At 42.9% G+C, this 21,639-nt stretch overlaps 4 protein-coding genes and 1 long non-coding RNA gene across 5 annotated transcripts; 2 read left to right on the top strand and 3 right to left on the bottom strand.

The window, feature by feature from the left end:
- Positions 1-1,387: 1,387 nt before the first annotated feature.
- Positions 1,388-6,913, bottom strand: LOC112347296 (sodium channel protein type 1 subunit alpha-like). Its single transcript, XM_024677983.1, has 18 exons — positions 6,863-6,913; positions 6,509-6,633; positions 6,362-6,461; positions 6,237-6,308; positions 6,116-6,182; positions 5,967-6,070; positions 5,482-5,908; positions 5,332-5,421; positions 5,140-5,282; positions 4,843-5,087; positions 4,667-4,793; positions 3,802-4,614; positions 2,768-3,748; positions 2,359-2,709; positions 2,010-2,290; positions 1,864-1,956; positions 1,705-1,810; positions 1,388-1,641 (listed from the first exon to the last, which is right to left on the bottom strand). The coding sequence occupies exons 2-18, from the start codon at positions 6,625-6,627 to the stop codon at positions 1,399-1,401; spliced, it is 4,362 nt and encodes a 1,453-aa protein (XP_024533751.1). The 5' UTR covers positions 6,628-6,633; positions 6,863-6,913; the 3' UTR covers positions 1,388-1,398.
- A 315-nt stretch (positions 6,914-7,228) lies between these two features.
- Positions 7,229-7,762, bottom strand: LOC112347258. The gene is made up of 3 exons (XM_024677882.1): positions 7,674-7,762; positions 7,409-7,613; positions 7,229-7,363 (listed from the first exon to the last, which is right to left on the bottom strand). Exons 1-3 carry the CDS (start codon positions 7,760-7,762, stop codon positions 7,229-7,231), a joined length of 429 nt encoding a protein of 142 aa, XP_024533650.1.
- Positions 7,763-7,931: 169 nt separating this feature from the next.
- Positions 7,932-8,557, top strand: LOC112347245. Its single transcript, XR_002992722.1, has 3 exons — positions 7,932-8,087; positions 8,172-8,241; positions 8,299-8,557. It is a non-coding gene; the product is annotated as an uncharacterized LOC112347245 (long non-coding RNA).
- Positions 8,558-10,945: 2,388 nt separating this feature from the next.
- On the top strand, positions 10,946-13,402 carry LOC9651759. Its single transcript, XM_024677883.1, has one exon. It carries the CDS (start codon positions 10,946-10,948, stop codon positions 13,400-13,402), a length of 2,457 nt encoding a protein of 818 aa, XP_024533651.1.
- Positions 13,403-13,723: 321 nt separating this feature from the next.
- On the bottom strand, positions 13,724-21,456 carry LOC9651760. Its single transcript, XM_024677884.1, has 5 exons — positions 21,410-21,456; positions 15,123-15,175; positions 14,631-14,776; positions 14,079-14,555; positions 13,724-14,029 (listed from the first exon to the last, which is right to left on the bottom strand). The coding sequence occupies exons 1-4, from the start codon at positions 21,454-21,456 to the stop codon at positions 14,166-14,168; spliced, it is 636 nt and encodes a 211-aa protein (XP_024533652.1). The 3' UTR covers positions 13,724-14,029; positions 14,079-14,165.
- Positions 21,457-21,639: the final 183 nt, after the last annotated feature.

Consider the following 21,639-nt stretch of genomic DNA (forward strand, 5'->3'; position numbering starts at 1 on the left):
GTGTATATCAACTGTATATGGATGGGTACATATACATTGAAACTACTGCCACGCGCACATCATCTCTACCTCTAACACCAAACACCTTCAAATCACGCGGAACCTCTGTAGTTTTCCCTTGGATCTGAGTTTAAATCCACGGAGCGCGAATTGTTGCTATTTTTACCATCAATCAGCACGTCAGCCAGGACTATACCCGCTCTTCATGACAGGAAGCGTAGCTGACGCATGGTTCTCGACTTTCCCACCCAGAGCTCTGCAGCACCATATGTAGTGCTGCACAGCACCACGCCGCATATTGATCTGGCCTTTTAATCCAGTAAGAGCCCATCAATAGCCTAGTACTTTTGCGAGGATCCTGGAAGGGGAATCCCATGCCACCTTTAGCGCATCTTCGACAATCTTAGACATTTCTTGGGCTTTGGAGATGCATGCTTGACCACGGCCGAAAGAGGCCTCGACATGTCCCCGCCGTTTTGAATCGCTGCGATCAGCACATATCCAGTCGCCATCGGCTTCTCTCATCCATTTCTGCGCAAGGTAATTGAGAGGTGGGATCACGTCGGAAGCGAAGTCCACACGCCACGCGAGCAGCAATCCCAGCACGTAGCGCCATTGGTCCTTCGCTACACCGATCTGTCTTGCAGCGTCGACAAGCTCGTTTTCTCTGATGATACGCCTTGTAAACCTGGCCAAGCATAAGCACGAGAAAAACACGCCGTCAAATAGACTCAGGCGTCCATTCTGTCACCTTGCAGTCTACCAAAGCTTTCAGCACTCCTCATAGAACCTCTCGCCACCAACAAAACTTGGCAACGCGTCTGGCTGCATATATATCAATCAGATCAACGAAGCTGCGACCGCCAACCTTAATAAACAGTTTGCCCACTGGATATTCTCCGTCTAGTGGAAATCTCTCCATTCTCAATCTCATCAATCTCAAGGTAGCCGTAATACCATGCCGTCTTGTCCCAGGCTTGGAGGAAAACGGGAGGACGACACTTGACACCCAGTCCAGCAGTTAAAATCAAGCTGCCAATCGCGTAGTTCTTCCAACTGCATGAAAACAGTTTTTGGTTAAGCAAACGTTAAGGATAATTTCCTTACTCTGCGAAGTCCACAGTTTTATTTCCAACTGATCAAGCTCAGATCACGAAGACACCAGAGTGCTTCTTCGTTCTGCATTTGAGTATCAATGCTTGTGGTCGTCGGAGTTGCCGTGTCTTCGACGTCGACCACGTCGTGCTCAGATTCCCAGCAGGAAATCTTCTGCTTCAAAGCTGCAAGGTAGAGATTTACAAAAAAGAGCACGAGTACTTATCGCCCCCAAAACCCTGAATAAATCTTCGAATATGCCGATGTTCGATTCCTAGAATATGCTATTTACAAAAAAAATTTCTACTCGATACCCTCTACAAGCATTGGGCCGCTCCTGACGCCGCCGCCTTCGTCTGGTTTCTGTTCTTCCTTCTTGGTTTGATCGCTCCTGGGCTTCGCTCCAATCTCCTCTCCTCTCGCTCGCGCGGCTCTTCTCCTCACTAGAAATCCCCGCACTAGAGCTTCAATCCTTGTGGCCGCTCCCCGCAGGTAAATGTCGTGAATTCGTTTCTCTCGTTCGATCCGAAGAGTTAGCGGCAGACCCTGTGCTCATAGAAAGAGAGACTCTTCTCAAGAAACAAAAAGAACGCTCGTGAGCTGCTTAACTGTGGGTCCAATCTTGTAGAGCGTCAGAGTTTCTAGCAGCTGCTTGAAAGGAATGCCTTTGTTTGGGACTCGAAAGCTTAGGACCTCGAACTCGATCCTCATAATCCTGGACAACAAAAAGGCTATCATCGAGCAAACCCACCAAAACAAGCTTCATACCATTCCACAGTGGCATTATGCCGACGTCCCAAGGGGATACCCAGCGCATCCACAAATCTCCGTAGCTTGTGCATTCCAATGTATCCCGTAGCACTGCCAACCAGAGAAAAGGTTCGGGCCTAAAACTATGAAAGAGCTTTGCTTACTGGGGATCATAGTGAGCCCATAGAGCTTTGAAGCCGAGAAGGTGTGTAGGCGTGACCATCGAATTCTCATTCACCAATCCAAACGTGATGGCGTCGAGAATAACAGCTACAAACAAGTTCATGAAGATAAAGCTTGCGACCAGGACCAACAGCACGAAGTATATCACCCCAGCAAAGGGGAAGCCACAGTCGTTCGCCGTCAAATGGCTACTCTTGGAACATAGGGGTGAGCCGACCATCACGTCACCCATAATGCAAGACCAGTTGTCCAGTGTTGAAACCTGTGGGAAAAAAAAACGAAGAAAACGGAGAAGTGAGGGATGGAAGAGCCAGAAAGCAAGAAACTTACCTGAAAGACGGTAATGAAAGAATTGACGAATGTCCGAAAGTTGAGCACGGGGCCAATGCAGTTCCCGTCCTTGACGTGACTAAACATCTGGAAGCCAACACCCGCAAACGCAAACAGGAAAATAGCGAGAAGAGCCATGATCTCTCCCATTGTTGGCAAACATATGAATATGGTTCTGATAATCACCCGTGCTCTCGGTACGTGAGGAATGATGCAAAAGACCCGAGTAATGTAGCCAAAGCGACCAAGATAACCCCTCGGTGTTCCCTTCACTCCCATCAAGCCCGACGCCGCTATAATAGATATCAGTGCCTCAATGTGCCTCGAATACTCTTTTTTGTAAACTCTAAACTGCACAAAAAAGAAAAGAAAAGAAGTTAGAATTCAGGGGAAACGCTCCCGCACATACCTCGTCGCCTAAAAACTTCGTCAGAGCCTCCAACAAGAAATATGTCGTAAGAGCGACGTGAGCTTTCTGGCGGCGTGTGGAAACATATGGCGGCTGGCCAGCATAGTTCGTGGCCAAAAGTCCAGAGTATCCCAGGAGGCAAATGATCATGATCTTCTGGTACGTACGATTTCGGATGGCATAGAAACAGAACTTCCTGATGAAATTCTTTGGAGGTCGCGGCAATGCTGCTGGCTTCGTCTTCTGGATAATTCGATTCATGTCCCGCCACAGCTTCTGCCTCTCGGTCAGAAGCAAGGCCCCGGAGTTCTTGCCAAACTCGTTGATGAATACTCCGATAAACACCCGGACTATGAAAAATCCCCCGCATATGCAAAAGGCCACAAAGAAAATGGCATAAGCCGGACTGCTATCCCGTTGCGGCTGCTTGTCCTGACCAACAATATCCATTACGGGGTACAGCCAGTTCGTCACCCAGTTGTCGAAAGTGGAGCAAACGAATAACGAGAGGAAAGCGTTGCCAATGTCGTCAAAGTGGAACGTGGGATTTTTCCACGCCCGTGGAGAGTAGAGGCCAACGTTGTTGTAATAGTGACCAGTGCAATAGGCTCGATGAGTTATACTTGAATCGTTGCACGAATAGAGAAGGCCTCGAAACAACTGTATTCCTATGGATCCAAAAATCACGAAGATGAGGAAGGTGAATAGCAGAACAGCAACTATAGCCGGAATGGTTTTGATGAGATTCGTCAATAGGGTCCTCAGCTTTGCAGCCCGAGAGATAAACCGAAATGGTCGGAGTGCAGTCAAAGCATGTATTGCTCGTCTAGACCTCTCACTCCCACTCCAGCTCGATAGATTAAGTCCGTCGATGATAAGTAGAAAGATATCCAAGATATTGTAAGGATCGTTGAGCACCGCGTCAGGCGAAAACATTAAACCATAAGAGATTACTTTCAGCAGAAACTCCACCATAAAAAACTGTTAACTCAGAATGTTAAACCATGGACAGGAGAAACGAAGGCTTTACCGACCGCGAAGACGAGCTTGTGAAGAATCTTCATGGCAAGGTCGGCAAAGACTGGCTCTCCAGTCGATCGCATCTCAATAACAATCCAGGTACTCAAGGCAACCCAGCCAAGAGAAAACCAGCGCCACCACTTATGCTCGACGATTTTTCTCGAAAGTTTTCTGAGGCTGCTGTTCTCTCCAAAAATCAAAAGCGATCCTTCATGCAGGTACCATGGCCTTTCAATTCTGGTAAAATCCTTCTCAAGTAGTTCGTAGTCGGACAGCTGAAAGGACTCCCTCTTGCTATTGCTTCTGCTCAGACTTCTCATGAGCATGCTGGTAGACTTAAACGAAGGAGGCTTCGTAATGTCCGCGAGCGTGAGAACAGCATCCTCCAGTGCAGTCCTCGAGCCTCGCTTTTCCCCAATGTCTGGTGGAAATCCGGTAGCCTGTAATATCTGAGAGTTCCTACTGGCTCTTCTTTCTCCTCCTGTCGTTGAGGTGGAGGTGTTTTCCTCTGCACCTGTAGTCGACACGGCCTCTAAAGTTTGTCCGCCCCCTTCTGCTTCCCCAGAAACTGCTCCAGGGAGGTCGTAGCCTCTGTCTCGAGCGCGATCATCGCGGTCCCGGTCTCGGTCGTGGTCCGCGTCGCGGTCCCGGCGTTTGTCCCGTTGAGATTCCTTGTGAGTTTTCACTGGCCTGACGCTCATGCCAAGGACACGGTGCGCAAAACTTCCAAAGCTTGACTTCATTCCCTCGACAGCGCCAACCATCCAGCTTCCGCTTCTTACGTACGCTCTGCTTTGCATGCGCTTGAGCAATCGTATGTGGTCCGTCTGTGGGAAAGAGAAATGAATTGTCTGTCAGCGCCTCAAGCTTGAGTAGTACCCGTTGAATCTGCTTTTTCTCGTTGTCAGTAAGCTCGTTCCGCTCTAGTAAAACAGCGATAATAAGGTTCATAATGATAAAAGCTGTCAAAACAAAATAGAATATATACAGGAAAGGAGCCACTCCGCTGCGAAACCATGGGTCAACCTCTTTGTTGATAACAAAGAAGAGCTTACTTGTACTCTACTCCCGGTCTCATCGAATTCCACAGTTGATTTGGCCAGGACTCAGCAGTAGTTACCGAGAACCAGAGAAGCATAGTTTGAAGCATATTATCGTGGTTTCCACGGGGATACCCGTCCGAAAACTTGTAATACTGGCCACTGTAGAGCTCCATGCTTAATATGGAAAATACCACAATAACGAGCATATAAAAAAAGAACACGCTGACAAGCGAGCCAACACTTTTCATACAGGTAGCCTGCAAACATAATTACCGTCCACATTCCTTTCAATGAAACACAAGGACTTACCACAACAGAGGGGTTCCTGTCGACGTGTTTTTTTGACAAGTAGAACCATCGCAAAACTCGAACAGCAGAGATGTTTGGATACTTGCGCGAGACCAAAGCTCCAGCAGAGACCACAACAACAAAGAAATCTAGTAGGTTCATCCCTACAAGCAATGCGAAGATAAAGCTTAGAAAGGAGCAAAAATTGCTTACTGTCGGATATAAACGAGCCTGGACCGTAAGCAAGAAACCTCAGTAAAAGCTCTCCTGAGAAAACCACGAGGAGAACAGCTTGAATACCATCTGCGCTGGAGTTAAGTCAAGCAAACGATGATGAAAAAGAAAAACGAATAGTGTGGATACAGAGCGTGTACAATAGTTCCTTGGACATGCCGTACTTGTATAAACACAGGACGATAGCGTTGACAGTCACGGCCAATAGCACGCCCCAGTCGAAACTAGGACGTTCCGCAATCGCGCGGCACTGATCGGATAGTGATAAAGCTGCTCTGGCTCCCATGGACATACTTCGACTCAATGAGCGGTTGTAAGTCATCGAGCCAGCCCTGCTTAGCCTCAATGAGCTAGACCGGAACGCTTCTCTCATGGACGACTGGGTGCGACTAAATGCCCGAACAACATTCCGTTGCACTTTCTTTGATTTGTTCCACAGCCGCGTATGCCATCTCATACTGGCATCGTCACGTATGATGTCGTCCCTCAGGATGTTGGCCATTATTGTTGCACTGTAAAAGGAAGTCTGGGCTTGACGGCTTTTTTTTAGCAGCGCCTGCAAAGAAATGAACCACCTTTTGATCTTCAAAAGTGAAAAAAAGAAGACTTCATGCCTGGTGTTCTGCTCGAACACGGAGAAATACTCCACTTATTCCAGCTATGAACACATTGACAAGAAAATATGCACCGATTACCACCAAGCTCATGAAGTAGGAATCTGCACGGGCGAGCTTTAGCACAAGTAGAATTTATAAAGACCTACTTGCTCGTTCCCCCTGAGAATCCTTTACATGATACATTATAAGTGCCCATCCTTCCAGCGACACAATCTAAACGGTCCGAAGGTGCATCAAAACAAAGATATGCCATAGCAGAGCTCATACCTGAAACATACTGATCAGGGAATACCAGAGATAGTCGAAGCTTGTTTGTCCATAGTTCGGATTTCCATGCAACTGCAAACGTAACGTCACGAACACCCAAACACTCTAAAGGTGGAATGCCTCACCGTACACTTCTGATTGGAAGGGCATATGTACGCATCGAGAACCTTCTTGTCACAGAAACGTTCTGGGTAGGCTTCTTTCTTGTCCGTTTTCCGCAAACACCTGCGCATATCGGAATTCAATAAGAGTTACTGTAACCAATCAAGTACCGGTTTAACATTGTCTTTTGCAAGAATTGCGTCCCAAGAAGCGCATAGAAAACCAGCCAGAAAAAAGTAAGCAAGATGACATTTTCAAGCGGACGAACGCTTCGTTTCACTGCCGCCATGATAGCCTGCCAAGGATGAAACATTATCAATGAGGAAATGAAAGCAGAGGGGCAGCATACAATGACATCGGCAAAAAAAGTGATGTGCTTCAAAGCGAGCAGGCCGCGAAAGGCACGCAAGACTGCCAACCGTGCAAAAAAATCACTTCCAGTTATGCCTCTAACAATAATATGTATCCTGTAGCTCATACAGCATCAGACATGCGCATGAAACAAGCAACATGTTGCATCGTACCAGGAATCAATGACCATAGCAAAATCGAGCCGGTTGTATGGGTTGCGAAGGTAGCAATGACGTCTCTTGTAGAGGCCTAGGACAAAAATCTTTAGAATCACTTCCAGCCTGCATCCAAAGAGATCTTTCAAGCCGAAACTTATCAATTACGGAAAAACATACGTGCTTAGTGCTGTGATTAAACCGTCCAAAAAGTCAAGCTTGAAATTCCTTATATCAGTCCAGCGTTCTGATCTGTTGCCAATTTTTACTTGGAAAATGAACACTATGAGGTGAGCCCAGATGAGAAACAGAATAAAATACTCTGCTTTCCTGCAAGAACAATGCAAGGATAAGAAATGAAAAAGCTAATGAGAGGCTTACTGGCTATAGAGAAACATGAAGAGCCTCAGCCGAGTAGTACTGTAGGGACTCCAAAACCCAAGAGCATGACCATCTAGTCGAGCTCCAGTCCCTATAGCACTGCGTCTTGCCTTTCTTCTTACCACCTAGAAAATAAAGCTAGAAAAAGGTTTAAAAAAAAAAACTGAGAGAAAGTTGAAGTACCAGCATTCGCTTGACTGCTTTGTAAGCTTTTTTCCAGTTCTTCCTGGGCAAGGAGTCAGTAGCACGAGGAAGATCTCCCAATGCAGCTAACAAGGCAGCAGTCTTCTCTTCCTCTGGCTTGAGCGCTCCTCCAATAGGAGGCAGACGATCTTCCCAGCGAGGGTTTCTAGCTATGAAATCTGGATCCTCCTCGGGATCATTGTCGCTATAGAGAGAAACTTGGATTAAATCATGCATTTTTCACGTGAAGGGGATGGTAGTTTACCGTTGAATCAGCTGAGCCACAGCTTTGGAGGCGGCATCGAACATCCCCGAGAGCCTGGAACTCCTGCGCCTTATTCCAACCCCCTCCATAGTGTCGCCGAGTCACGCGATGCCCTAAAATGCTAGCTCATAACCCTAGCATTTTTGTCCAACAAAAACCCTGATTTTCAAACAGCAGTTACAAATGGCGCGTAACCGTTATCGAAATTTAGGGTTTATCATATCCTAGGGTTTCTGAGCTGGGGCGAGGAGCGACGGCACAAGGCAGATTTCTCGGTTCTTGGTTCATCACTCCGGAATTTGAGAAGGATTCCAGCGAGATCTCGGCGAGCAAGCTCGATTTCATGGGTCCTCCCATACATGGCGTGAGCAAACCAGACGATTGGGCAAAAGCCGTCGTTGATTGCTACCCATGGTCAGCTCTACACGTTTTCTTTCTCTCTTCTTCTCGGGCCTTTCTCTTCTCGGGCTTTCTTAAGATTTTCCTTTCTTTTATCAGGAATTGGAGCTCTCATGCCCTTGGTTTTGGAGTCAATACAGCATAAGCTCTTCATGCTTATCCATAGCCAGTAAGTATGCAAGTAAACTACCTTGTAATTGCTGTGCTACATTGTTTTCAAACACAGGAGAATATGTGTTGCTATTCCTCATCCTAACTAAATGGAACAACGATGGAAAGATGTAAGGCCCCAGCTGTGCACTTTAGACCATCAGTTCCATGCTGAGTTGAAGCTTGGCTGTCATCATTTCCAGCAACTTTCCTTCACAAAGACTCTTTAGAAGTAGTGATCTAGATTGAAGCAGATTGTGTTGTTTTGCTCACTACTGGACATTTTCGGTTGGAGGACCGTGATCAGCAGCCAGTGACACACGCACTTTCTGGCAAGTAAGAAAACAGTGAACACGAACAAGAACTAAAAGTTATCACGGGAGTAGCCATGAGGGGATGAATACGAATTCGTCAGCAACAAATTCCAAGCAACACCGGGGCAAAAGAACGTCGCAGCAACAAAGATTACAACGCTGTGAGGTTTTCTGGTGAGGAGGAAGGCATCAAGGGTGAGATGTTAGTTGACTTCGCAAACCCTAAACCGCTGACAGGAATAGCTCAGCGGTGCAATAGAGTAACTTTGAGACAATCAAACACTGTGTCCCGAGCGGCAAAAATGTGAGGAGGATTCGGATGCTCCTCTCGACTGCTACTGTACAGCATAGCAGTTCATGCTCAAAAGTTAAAAATAAGAGAGAAACATACCATGACAACTGCAAGGAAATCCTCGAACACCCAAGACCATGAAACGTGCAAAATAATCTCTCCAAGTCTAATAATCAATAGGCAGAAGGTAGTAATGAGGTCCCTTGCCCATCCTGATTGCAAAAGAAGAAACAAAAAACACCTTAAAATCCAAGCAGGCATTAATGACCACATTCTGCTCTCTAGAGATATATTGAAGTGTCCAAAAATCAAGCTGTGCTAAAAGGTGCTGAAGCTCCTTATGTAATGGAAGAAGTTGTGAGCCCTTGAGCTGGAACCCACCATGTATGTGTTGGCATGCAAGATTGGAGTCTATCTTGATTGCTAGGTGTTGCAGATTATGACCAAGAGCCTCTTGGACACTAGCTATAAGAGCTTTGTACTCTATTTCATTAGAAGACTTTGTGGCAACGGTAGCAAATTTAACACGTAGCATTTCCCTAGTTGACCAGAGAAGTGCAAACCCAATGCCACCACAATTCATCCTACAGCTGTAAACTTCATCAGTGAAGAGAAAGTGTGAAGTTTAGTGGCCGCCTCAACTTGTTCTAGCTTTTCAAACTACTCCACCAGCTTCCCTTACAAATGCTTGAAAGCGGTTTCTTCGCATTTCTTGTGTACGGTAGAACACCAGACAATAAGTCCAGAACCACTTCTGTTGACTTTTTGTTGACATAGTCACTAAAAGTCAAGAAAGCGTTTGACAATGGCATTTGTTTGTTCGTGTAACGAGGAAAACCAAGCAAGAACAACAAAAGAAGGAAGCCATGGTTATTAGTTACAGGTTGCTCTCGCTCAAGCAATGCTGCTACAACTCCTCCTTGTTTCTTGGACAAGCCTCTTGATCTCCCCTTGCAACTCCATCAAATTTCGGCGCAGAGATCCATATCAGATCCATCCTCTGGATGCCGACATCATCGCTTACAAGATCCGCCTCCACATCGCCCAGAGAATCCAGCCGCGAGTCACGTACCAGCCCCAGAGCTGGGACACTTTCTTCACTCTCGCCTCGGGGCCAAACTTACACGCCTTCTCGAGGCTCTCGCTTTACGGCCGCGACTCGAGTGGCAAATGCACTGGCAGCCCCTGCCCGCTTTACATGCCCGGCGCCGTTTTGCGACGAGCCTTCGAGTTCCTGGCAGATTGCATCGCGGACGAGACACGCCGAGGCCTCTACGGCCACATTTTCGCGACCATGGGCATCATAGGAATCGACTACGCTGTCATTCAATACGAAGAGAGGAGTTTTAGTAATGGCTATGAATTCAGCAACACCACTGACCTGGACCTGTATCGTCGTCACGGCTTTCCCGGGAGGAGTTCTAGCGAGAAAAGTGTTCGTCTTGGCACCACCTACAAGTCTTACGTTAGCTCTCCCGATCACGACCTGGAAGAGGGAAAGAATACAACTCACCTCCTGATGGACGAAGACTGCGACCTCTTTGTCTCGTGCATGGAAAGTGGAGGACGGGGAGACGAAGGATCGGAGCTCTACGCCGGACAGCGTCTTGTGTCACTCAATGGCATCGTTGAGCTGGTTGTGGAGGAAACCTGTAACTTAGTGCTGTATGCGAGGGGGATAAGGAGACTGTGGTCGAGTGATACCTCTGGACAAGGTGGAGGCAGTGGATGCACGCTCACTCTCCAAAGGGATGGGAACTTGGTGTTCTTGGGACGTGATGGAAAAGGCTTCTGGGCGACGAACGTCTACTGCCAGCCGCAACCGAATTCTATCCTCTCAACTCGTTTGGTGGTCGAGGATGACGGGCATTTGTCTCTGTACCAAGAAGCGGCACCAATGCGTTTGCTGTGGCGACGACCATAGCTTTTTACTGCGAGAAAGAAAGTTAACCACAAGAGCACAAGAACGAAAGTAGTGGCTTACTTGATCACTGCCACCAACATGAGAAAGACATTTTGAAGTCGTCAATAGCAGCTCACGGTCACCACACGCGTAGGCTAAGCTGGACCCACGCAAGAGCCCTCCTCAAATCCCCAGAACTCCTCGAACAGTAAACATGGATTCGAGGAACAGCAGAAAGCTTCAAAGGGCCGGTGCCCCCAAGACTACCGTTCACTTTGCGGACGAGGTAAGCATTCAAGTTCCTTCTTCCGGCTCTGCTCTCGCTTCTCCACCGTCTCCACCTTCAAGCACTAGAACCCCCAGTACCAGTGAGTTGTGGTCGGTTTTTTCTCCACATCCGGAAGTCGAGCAGCAGCCTTCCACTCCCGAGCCTTCAGCTCCAGTGAAAAGGAATAATTCCCGATCACCAGAGCAGCGTCTCACTCTGATAGCTTTCAGGCTCGCAGTTCTTGAAAAGTTCGCCACTGGCCTCGGGAAACTGGCCTTCGTCTGGGCAACTGTTGTTCTCCTCGGTGGATTCGTGAGCAACATTCCGGCCAAAGACTTTTGGACGATATCGGCCTTGCTGCTGACTGAAGGAACGCGGGTTTTCAGTCGAAGTAGCGAGTTGGAATGGCAGCAGGCAAATTACAGCTTGGGAATTCTCGGCTTCAGCACGTTCGTGTTCGACAAGAGCGCCAGATTAAGGCAGACGTTCTCTGCAGCCTTCGACCATGACCACCCTGAACAGAACGTTAGCAGAGATCGACTTTCCAAAAATCCAGTAAAGAAAGATTTATACCAGGGATTCGGTGCCCGAAGAACTTGGTCCGTGGGAAGCGTCCCGGTCCTGCCGTATGTAAAGTTCCTCCCCACCAGGATCATCAGCCTTTTCATGTACTTCCTCCAGCTTGCTTCTGCAACAGTCACCGTATGTTTCTCAGTATATCGACTTGCCGAGCACGGCTCCAATTCCCAAGGACAAAACACTGAGCAAGCACTTACGGTGTTTTACGCGATGATGCTGGCAGAAGCGTCGCTATTCCTCCTGGAGAGAGCGTATTGGGAATTCAAGCTTCGTTACCAGAGGTTGCTGGAAGTAGTCACTCGAAAGTGTGAGCTTGATCAAGACGACATTGAAACCATGAAGCAGTACTGGTACACATTGTACTCACGATCGCTGAACGGAAGCGTGTTTGATGGCCTGGGAATGGACCTTATCGATTTCACCGTCGAGAAGCTGCAGTCAAGCATAAGGGAAGAGCAGCTCGGTAGCGTCAACATACTGTCGGCTCTCGTCTCAAAAGGAGTTTCAAGGGAAGAAACGCGACGGAGGATTGGTACCACGCCCGGAGTTGTGGAGAGACTCTTAGAGATGATCACCTGGAAGGATCTTAGTGAGGCCGAAATCAGGAAAGCTGCAACGATAGTAATCAAGTACCTGCTTCGTCACCGCAGTAACTGCTTCAGGATTTCCGCTATCCCTGGATCCCTGGAAGCCATCACTTCTCTTTTAACTGCAGGAGAGAAGAAAGTGCAAGAAGAACAGAGGTACGGACTCGCTATCCTCAACAGGCTAGCCGTGGACCACAGGACATGCGTGCGAATCGGTAACACCAGCGGACTTATCTCCATCCTGGTTGCGTTTCTCCAAGACGAAGACTGGAACTTCCTCGAAGTACGAACGTCGAGAAAAGTATTCCGTCGATCACTCGAGCTTTTGAGGACATTGGCTGGCGCGGGAGGAGATTCTGGACGGTCTCTGCGAAAGAAGATAGTGTCGGTAGTGTCAGCAGTAAGAAGTCTTCAAAGGATATGCAATCTCGAAGATTTGGAGCTACAAGACCTGGCAGTAGACGTGATCAAGCTGCTAGCAACCGAGGACGAGCTTAGAGATTGCATTGGTGCGACTGGAGGAGTTATCCAAAGCTTGATGGCCATATTTACGAGAGAAACCGCACCGAACAGCCACCAGTTGAGCATCGCCATGAGAGCCGGGGAAGCCATATTTTTGCTCGTCCTCCAGTGTCCCAACAATTGCTCGAGGCTCCTCAGGCGCAAAAGCTACGGACAAGGTGGCGTTAGCAAGACCCTCAAGAGCTTGATCAACATGCTCACCAAGCCAATTGGAGTCCATGCAGCCACAATATTGCGAAGCTTGTGCGGTGACCTTAACGACGAAGAAAAGTTGGAGCTTGGAGCAGCCATATCTCGCATCATCCAGATGGTGCTGGAATCCACGGACAAGGAACAGCAGGCAGCCATCGGTTTGGCAGCAGCCATAATCCCCTGGCTCGACACACGTAACTTTGAACAAGGCGTGCTATCGCAACAATCACGGCTTTGCGAAAAAATCACAGAGCTTCTATCCCACACAGCACCTTCTAGGAGCTTGAATCGTATCCGGCGATATAGCGTAGAGCTTCTGAACAGCTTGATGGCAAAGGACGCCAGGTTCTTGCGACGTTTTAGAGAAGACGGTGAAGTGGAGGCGTCCCTGGAAGCAATGTCAGCGACTGCCTCAGACGAAGAAAACTTCTTAACGTTTTCGGGTTTTGTGGGACTTACCAAGCATTCCAGAAGCCTCGAGGAGCTCGTCAACAGCGCCCTATTGAACTTACATAGGCTGTAGCTTCACCTTTTCCAAAAAAAAAAAACCAAAAATCATACCTCGATTGTAAAAATACAAATTCAGTTTCAGCAACTTGCTCACGTAAACTCTAAAAAAGAAAGAAAAAAATCAATCAACATCCAAAGAAGAAGAGGCTTACTTCATAGGAGATCTGAACTCGCAGCAACTTCGCTTACGCAATTGTAATTCACTAACAGAACTCTAAATAAGAAAGAAAACATTAATCAACATGCAAAAATAAAGCTTCCTTCACTTCATAGAAGATCTCCTTTCTGAAATTGTGGTCACCACTCCACGCTGTTTTGAAACTTTCCAAGCATAGTGTTCGTACTTTTCCGTTGTCACGGAAGTTAGATTATTAAAATCAGAACCACGAAGAGGTGAAATAACAATAAGTTTCAGGAGCAGCAAAACCTTTCAAAGGATATCATCCACCGCTCGAATTTGTCACCGACATCAAGAAGAAAGACTTCTGGAACATTTCCATCTTGCTGTTGACTGAGGTAACCCGAGTTCTTGGCGGAATTAGCGAGCTGGACTGGCAGGAGGCAAATTACATGAATACTCTCAACATCCGCTCGCTCGTGTTCGACAGAAAGCAGGCGGCTTTCGACCATAATCAGCACCCTGCACAGAATTCTAACAGTGTTACAGTTCAATTAAGAAAGATTTATACCAGGGAGTTGACGCCATGGTCTGTGGGAGTCATCCCGTTCGTAAATTTTCTTCCGACCAGGATCATCAGCCTCATTTTGTACATCCTTCAACTACTAGTCAGTGTCCCGAGGCACAAAAGGAGCTCCTCGAATGATCTTACGTTGGTGTCACTGAGCTCCAAGTTGTAGAAGACCATCGAATCTCGATCACCGAAGAGAGGACTAGCGTGCCAAGTTCCTTCGTTTAACTTGATGAAGCGAGGACCATCTATCTTGAAAACCTGGACGCTTGCATGAGAGGGAGGTAAATAGTAGTGGCCACCAGCGTTGATCGAACAGCGCCCTCGTGTTGCGATGAAGGATCCACAATGCTGGGAAGAGAGACCGCCATGTACCAAGGATGAGCTCCCACTGATCCCAGACACTGCGTCACCCTGGCGTGATGCGTTATCCTTTTGAATCGCAGCCCCGTTTTCTTGAGCTCCATGAGGTAGAATCTGCGCAAAGGAACCATCACTCACCCAATCACTACTGAGCCGCTGGAAATTTCGGCCACATTTTGCCTGTACTACCTGGGAATCCCATTCGCGAGATTGAGCTGCGCCTCTCCCGATCCATACTCGCATCCGTCGCCGATCTTTCCCAGGAGCTGGCCAAAAGGCCGGAAATTCTCCTCCGTGATCGGCACTGCTCGCAGCCCCATCGAAGAACCCTAGCCCTGGCAATATCGCCCAGCGCAGGAATCGAACCCAGCATAGTCAAACCATTCAACGGTCCATTGGTCAACGATAGTCAATTGTGGTCAACAGTGTCCAAACGACATCTATCCGCTACGGGCACTGAAACTTAAAGCGTAGAAAGGATATAAGCTATTGTAGCAGCGAATTTATGGCCAGAGAGACTTAAGGGGACAGCAACATTCTTAGAGTTTTCTCATTTTCTTCACTTTGTTCTTGGTTGTGGGCTATTTAATCTTTGGACTGGCAATGCAGATGCCACGGTACGAGTTTAAGATGCCATCACAAGGCATTTACTATCATTGTGAAGTGCATGAAGGAACTTACAGCAATATCTCAACATCCCCGTAAGCTCTCCTATAGCGGCAGTCTCTTTAAAACTGTGACACCCAAATCACATTTAGGGATGACAATGCAGGTCTCAAATTTGCACCTTGCAAAGCCTTGCAAAGGCATGTTTACCTTGCATTTGAAGACTAATTTTTAATTTGCCTTGCTACTTGAAAGAAATGTTCAATTTTCACTTTGCACTAATGAAGTATAGAAATATTTTAGTGGTGCCATTTGCAGGGCAAAGAAAATTCGTACATTGCAGTATAGATAATATTCTATTGAATATTATTAAGAATATTGTAAGAATATCTTGGTGTCTAACCACTTGAATTCAATGAAGTTGACAGCAATAACATGGGATTGAAGCATTCTTTGCTATTGTGTATGGGAGGGAGAAAAGAAAGATAAATCAGCAAAATATTGCAAGGCAAGAGCTTCATGATTTTCTTTTTGGTGAAAAACTTAAAATCAGATTAGAGGATGAAGATCTTTCAACAACAAAAGAAAAAACTAATACTTCAACCAATAAAAAAAGGAAAAATAATAGAGCATTCAAAATTGAGTAGAAACTTAGTTTTCCTTAGGTGTATCTTATAGTGGATGTTGAAGGCAAGCAAAAAATAAAATGTACGACATATGTATATGCTAAAAAGATAATCCTTTTAGTACAGATGGTTCTTTGACTCTTCAAAAACTAATTTTAAAAAAGCATAACAATTCTAAATAACATCAACTAGTTATGGTTATTTGGAAAGCAAAGAAAAAGAAAGGGTTATTTATCCCTAAATATGTTATTGCTCAAGAAGATCAATACAAGAACAGATTGATTTTCTTAATGCAATATATATACTACATTGTGAAAAAGGGATTACCTTTAGAAAGCTATAAATCTTTGTGTGAATTCAGCAGGTTTATGGGAATGCCCTATATGCTAATCACCATAGAGTATAGGACTTGTGTAAATGTTATGAGTGAGAAAAAGTTTTTAAAATGCATAAAAGATGTGTGATGGAAAGATGTTTGCCACAAGCTAGTCCTTAATTTTTTATTATAGTGGATAACAATACTGATAGAAGTTTGAAAGCTCATTTTATCATATACATCTCTTTCCATATGCAAGAAGAAAAAAAAACTCTAAATAAAACTTTTTTTTTTAAATTGATAGTAACTAAAGGTTATAAGTAAATATGAGGCCATCAAAAGGTTTTGGAAGAAATGAACTTTAAAAAGGGAAAATGTGTTGCTATTAGAACTGATAGAGCTTTTATTATGGTTGGAGAACAATTTAGTCTAGTGACAAGATTGAAACATAACATTTTACACTTGCTTGGAGTGCATTACTTAGCACATAGATAAAGTTTAGTGGCTATTGAAGTTGTGCATACATTTCTTAAGTTTGTGGTTGTTCAAAAGTTGTGCAATCAAATTTATAAATAGTTGCATACTTTTAGAAAAAGAGTCATAGCTTTTAAGCCTCTAGAAGATTCTATGAATATATTTGCATTTGGTATGCTTCAAATCCATGGTGTACATTGGTTATCTCATGGGGGAAGTCTTAAAGAGAATGAACATTATAATACCAAGTCTTCTTATAGAATTTCAATTCTCTTCTATGAAGATATATCAATTTTTGATAAATTACACAATGCAATTTGCTATTTATATACTATCTAATATACTTCTAAAATCGAATAGTCTGAACAAAATCTTTCAAAGCTGAAATTGTGGATATTGCTAACATTGCTAGGTATTTAAATGGTACTTTGAAAAGTATCAGAAGAAAATTTCTAAAAGAGACTCTTGGTGTGAAACACTTAATTTTGTAGAGGCTACTAAAGATGAATTTATCAAATTTATAGATGCTGAAGGGGAATAACATAAACATGCCTTACATTATACTCCTATTCGAGAGAGCAAAAGAGATGGAAGCTTGAGCTCTTGCTTAGATTTAAACAAGGAGAGTGTTTAGAAACTATACATTGATATGCTGGCCAAAATGAAAAAAGATATAGGCATGTTCAATGCTACAAAATTGTTCAGCCCAAAGAATCTATCATAATAAGGTGGGAGTGCCGAACATTCTGGGCCGCCGGATCCAGCCAATTGCAACCGTCCAATGGGGGGTAATTGTAAAGGGGTTATTTCTTTAACCACTTCTTAGCGAATAATCATGCTAATGTTTGCTCTCGGCCAATGGGAGGCAGCCAAGCTGCGTGGGGCGAGAGAAGAAAGCATTGTGATATGTGGCACATGCAAAGTGTTGACTGGATTGTGTCTTTCCTAAAATTAGAGAGCAATGCACTCAAGTAAATGGTTAGTGAAGCTGCGGCTCCCAAACCTCCCAGGCAGAGATCTCCCACCCAAAGATCTCCCTCAATCGCCACAGCAATCTTCACGGGAACAGGCGCCAGCAGTAGATCTGGAGCTTAATGGGATGCCTTTCTACAATCTCGCCACTGTTGCTCCCTGCATGGAAGATCTCTACCACTGCTTTAGGGAAAGGGCATAGCCCTAAAGGAGAGTGAGTAAATGGCCAGTGAAGCTGCAACTCCCAATCCCCGCGGGAATAGGCGCTAGCAGCAGATCTGGAGTGCAGGCTCTAGATCCACCATAGGATGTGAGCCCCTAGCGCCTCCACTAGTGACGACAGAGGTGAGCACTGGAAAGGAACTGGAAGATGCCACTTAACATCTCATACATTTTTCTTCTTTGTAATCCATGTATTGATGATATATTGATCGGGCAATTACAGCAATTACATATGGGCATGAAACTTACATTTCAAACATGAGGTTGACGGTTACCATTAAACACGTTTATAAATCTTTTGACTAAGAACAAATATAGTTTATTAGGTTTTGAATTTATAGTTTGTGTTTAACATGTATATTATTTATTTTTTGTAATTCTTTTCTTAATTTTACTTGGGTCTGTGTAGTAGTATTAGTGTTCTTAATATTTTTGAGTTTAAGGGTATATATAATTTTTGATTTCTAGGTTAGACTTTAATTTTTCAATAGTGCTGTTTTTTTTAATTGAGCAATCCTCTATGGGATCTGAGTAATATATTAATGTTCTTAAAATTTTAGTTATATATTTATTCATATTCCAAGTAAGCACATAATAATTAAATAATGATTCCATAAATTAATAATAGTTAATCTTAGTAATTCTTCTTTACATTTATTTTAGTCTGGGTAGTAATATATTAGTTTTTTTACCATTTCAGGATTCTAAATTTGTTTGACCCCAAGTAAAAACATACTTTACATGTAACATCTAATTAAGAAAACTATTTTTTAGTAATTCTTAATTTACTTTTTTTGACTAAATATATTTATAATCTAATAAATATAAAAGAATTATTCTTAACAATTTTTGTTTTTACTTAAGTTTCATAAAATTTTAATATTTTAAATATATTCATATTTCCAAGTAGTACTTTGCATATATTATATTTATTACTAATATTTACTTACTAATTTTTCTTTTCTCACTTTAGGGATATATTAGTATTCTAAATATATGGTCTATGTTATATAGTATTGTGTGTGTATATAGAGATATCAAAAGGAAAAAACGGTATAAAATTATTGATTTTTATACTCACTTAGCATTTGCTAGGCAACATATCACATGCAAAGTGTTAACCGGTATTAACATTCAACCTTTTGTAATGAAGACCCTTTGAAATTGAGAAGGTAAGTTCTAAAGTTTAGTGGAGAGTGTTTACTGTGATAGCAAACCTGACTATTGGTGCCTTTAAATTGTGATTCAAGCTTAATATGTGAATTTCTTTCCCTTAATTTAGGGTTTTGTGAGCTTTGGCATGTGCTCTTGCCAATCCCTAGCAATGGCACCTCACATTCATCTCAAATGTGCAAATTCCTACATGACACCCTTTTTTTCTCACTATAGCTACTGGTTTGCTACCTATTTTGGGAATTGAGATGAGCTATGATGCCATTGGAGTTGCTGTTGTAACTTGATTTTCTTATAGTGAGATTGCATTTTCTCAAACTTCTTATCAAGTCACTAGCGATGGAAAGATTTTAGGAGAGTCACTAAGATTGTAGATACTTTTTTTCTCTCTTCTTCATTTTTATTTTGTCTTGTTTTGTTTCTTTGGATTCAAGGCAAAGTTGCTTTGACAGTATGGTGGTCTGATGCCTCTAGCAACATGTCTAAACCACAAGCTTGCAGCAGTAGCTGTGGCAATTGATCCTTAGCTTAAATTTATGCTTGGATGGTGACATTCTTTGTGATCTTTCTATTGGGAGGATTATGTTGGGCACCATATTGAAGAATTGCTTGGCATGTAGTTTCTCAACCACTGGCATCAGAGGAGCAGCTTACATTCTTCTTATTGTGGCAGATTCACATGGCCACCAAAATGGTAAGATTTTTACTTTCTTTATAATTCATAGGTGCAAAGATTGGGACATTAGGTCTTGAGTGCTGACCAAACTTTGACAGTAGGTTCTATCTCTTGTTAGGAAGTGTGGTATCAAAAGATTTTATGTTATTCAGATGGCAATGTATAGTGCTCTTGCTAATTTAACCAATGACAAGTTGTACCCATGATAAATGATGTATATCTTTGGTGGCATCACCAGATCAAAATCCAAAACTGCCAGAGATTTGAATTCTGTTTAACAGGTTGAGTGAATATTTATTTTTAAGTGAACAGCTTTATTTTTAATGCTTTACTAATAAATTAATCAACTTTACCTAAACTTATTTTTTTATAAATTATTATAATATTTGAATATTTTATGTCACAATTAACTTTTATAATTTAATTTAACAGAATTTGTAAATATAATAAGAAAACTATATTCTAGGATAATCTTATTTCATAAATATTAAACTAGAATATATTAGATGGCCTATTTAAATATCACTATAATATATGAAACCCAACACCAAGTGATGGTATATCAAATGTGGGTTGACTTAATTTTATAAATGTGTAGGATCATGATCAAAATTTCAAGTGTTAATATAAGAAAATTAAACAATTTCAACATATTATATTTTTATATGTAGCCTTAGTTATTTAAAATCTAACTCATTATCAGAAAAAGCTAAGATAATGTATACAGTATTTGATTAAACAGTAATATTTAAAATTATTTTTTCTAACTGTAAGTATAGTTTATTAGTACATAATACTATGGAATTACAGTTTCTATAGCATATATATTTAAAAAATATTTTTTTAGTAATTATTTTCATGACTGGATCTGGGTAGTAATATATTAATGTAAACTTATTGTTTTATATTCTAAGTAAAAACCACAATTAAGTAATGTCTTGCTAATAAAAATGAGTAATAATTATTCTTAGTAATTATTCTCTTCTGTTTGATAAAATCTTAAAATAAGTTTATCCCAACTAAATATATAATTTACATATAACATATTATTAATAATAGAAATTTCATTTTTACTTTTTCTAGGTTGGGTATTTTTCCAAATATATTCATATTTCCAAATAATAATTTGTATATATTATTTTTGTTTATGGATATTTATTCTTACTTATGCCTAGGAATATCTTTTGTTCTAAATATTTATATTATCAAGTTTACAAGATTTGATTATTGTATTCACCCAATTCTTCTTTCAAAGTGGAACACAATATTTGTTTTCTTATACTATTCCAATTTAATTTTTAATATAAAAAATAATATTTTGCTAACTGGGCAGCATATGTTAAGCAAGTGCTAGTTACTCAAATGATGAGGAAAAATTAGATAACAACTTTGTAACTATTATGCAAAGTAATTTGTTAACAAAAAATGGGCTAGTGGCTTGGCAGATATACAGAAATGATATTTCCATGATAGATATATATTCTAATTTAATGGAACTATGGAAAATTATTTCTTTGATACTTATGAGCACTACTTGTGTTGAATATAAATCGTGGGATCAGTATTTGACAAACATTCTTCCACTTGTCTGAGCTGAGTTTGCCGAACACTTAGCTCGCGTACAAGTGGGACAACAATGGCACTACAACTCCTATCATTGTCCACCTGTGAAGTACAAAGTAGATGATTTGGTGTTAGTCCATTTTCCCCATCTTATGGTACATGGTTTATCTAAGGGGCTCCTTGCATAGTGGAAAGGACTGTATCGGGTGTTGCAGCAAGTTGGACCACAAGTTTATAAGGTTGGACATGACATCCAACAAGCCAATCCTCCCGAGATTTTGCATGTACAGTGGTTGAAATGCTTCATACAAAGGGATCAGGAACAGTTAATACCACTTACAGATCTGCCGATGCCTCTTCCTGAGGTTCCTCCAGATCCCGGCCCATCTACAAGAGAACCCTAATGGTCTTCCATTATTCCGAAAGGAGGGGATGATGTGAGGGCCAAATGTATGGATACGATACCGTATACTAATATTAGCGTAGTGGGATTTTGGTAGTGTAAGCGACTAAGTTTTCCATTCTACTTTAGTCACTTAACCACACCTCCGACCACTTGGAGGAGTCTCA

Source organism: Selaginella moellendorffii, unplaced genomic scaffold (genome assembly GCF_000143415.4).
Source record: "Selaginella moellendorffii unplaced genomic scaffold, v1.0 SELMOscaffold_20, whole genome shotgun sequence".
Taxonomy (NCBI): Eukaryota; Viridiplantae; Streptophyta; class Lycopodiopsida; order Selaginellales; family Selaginellaceae; genus Selaginella; species Selaginella moellendorffii.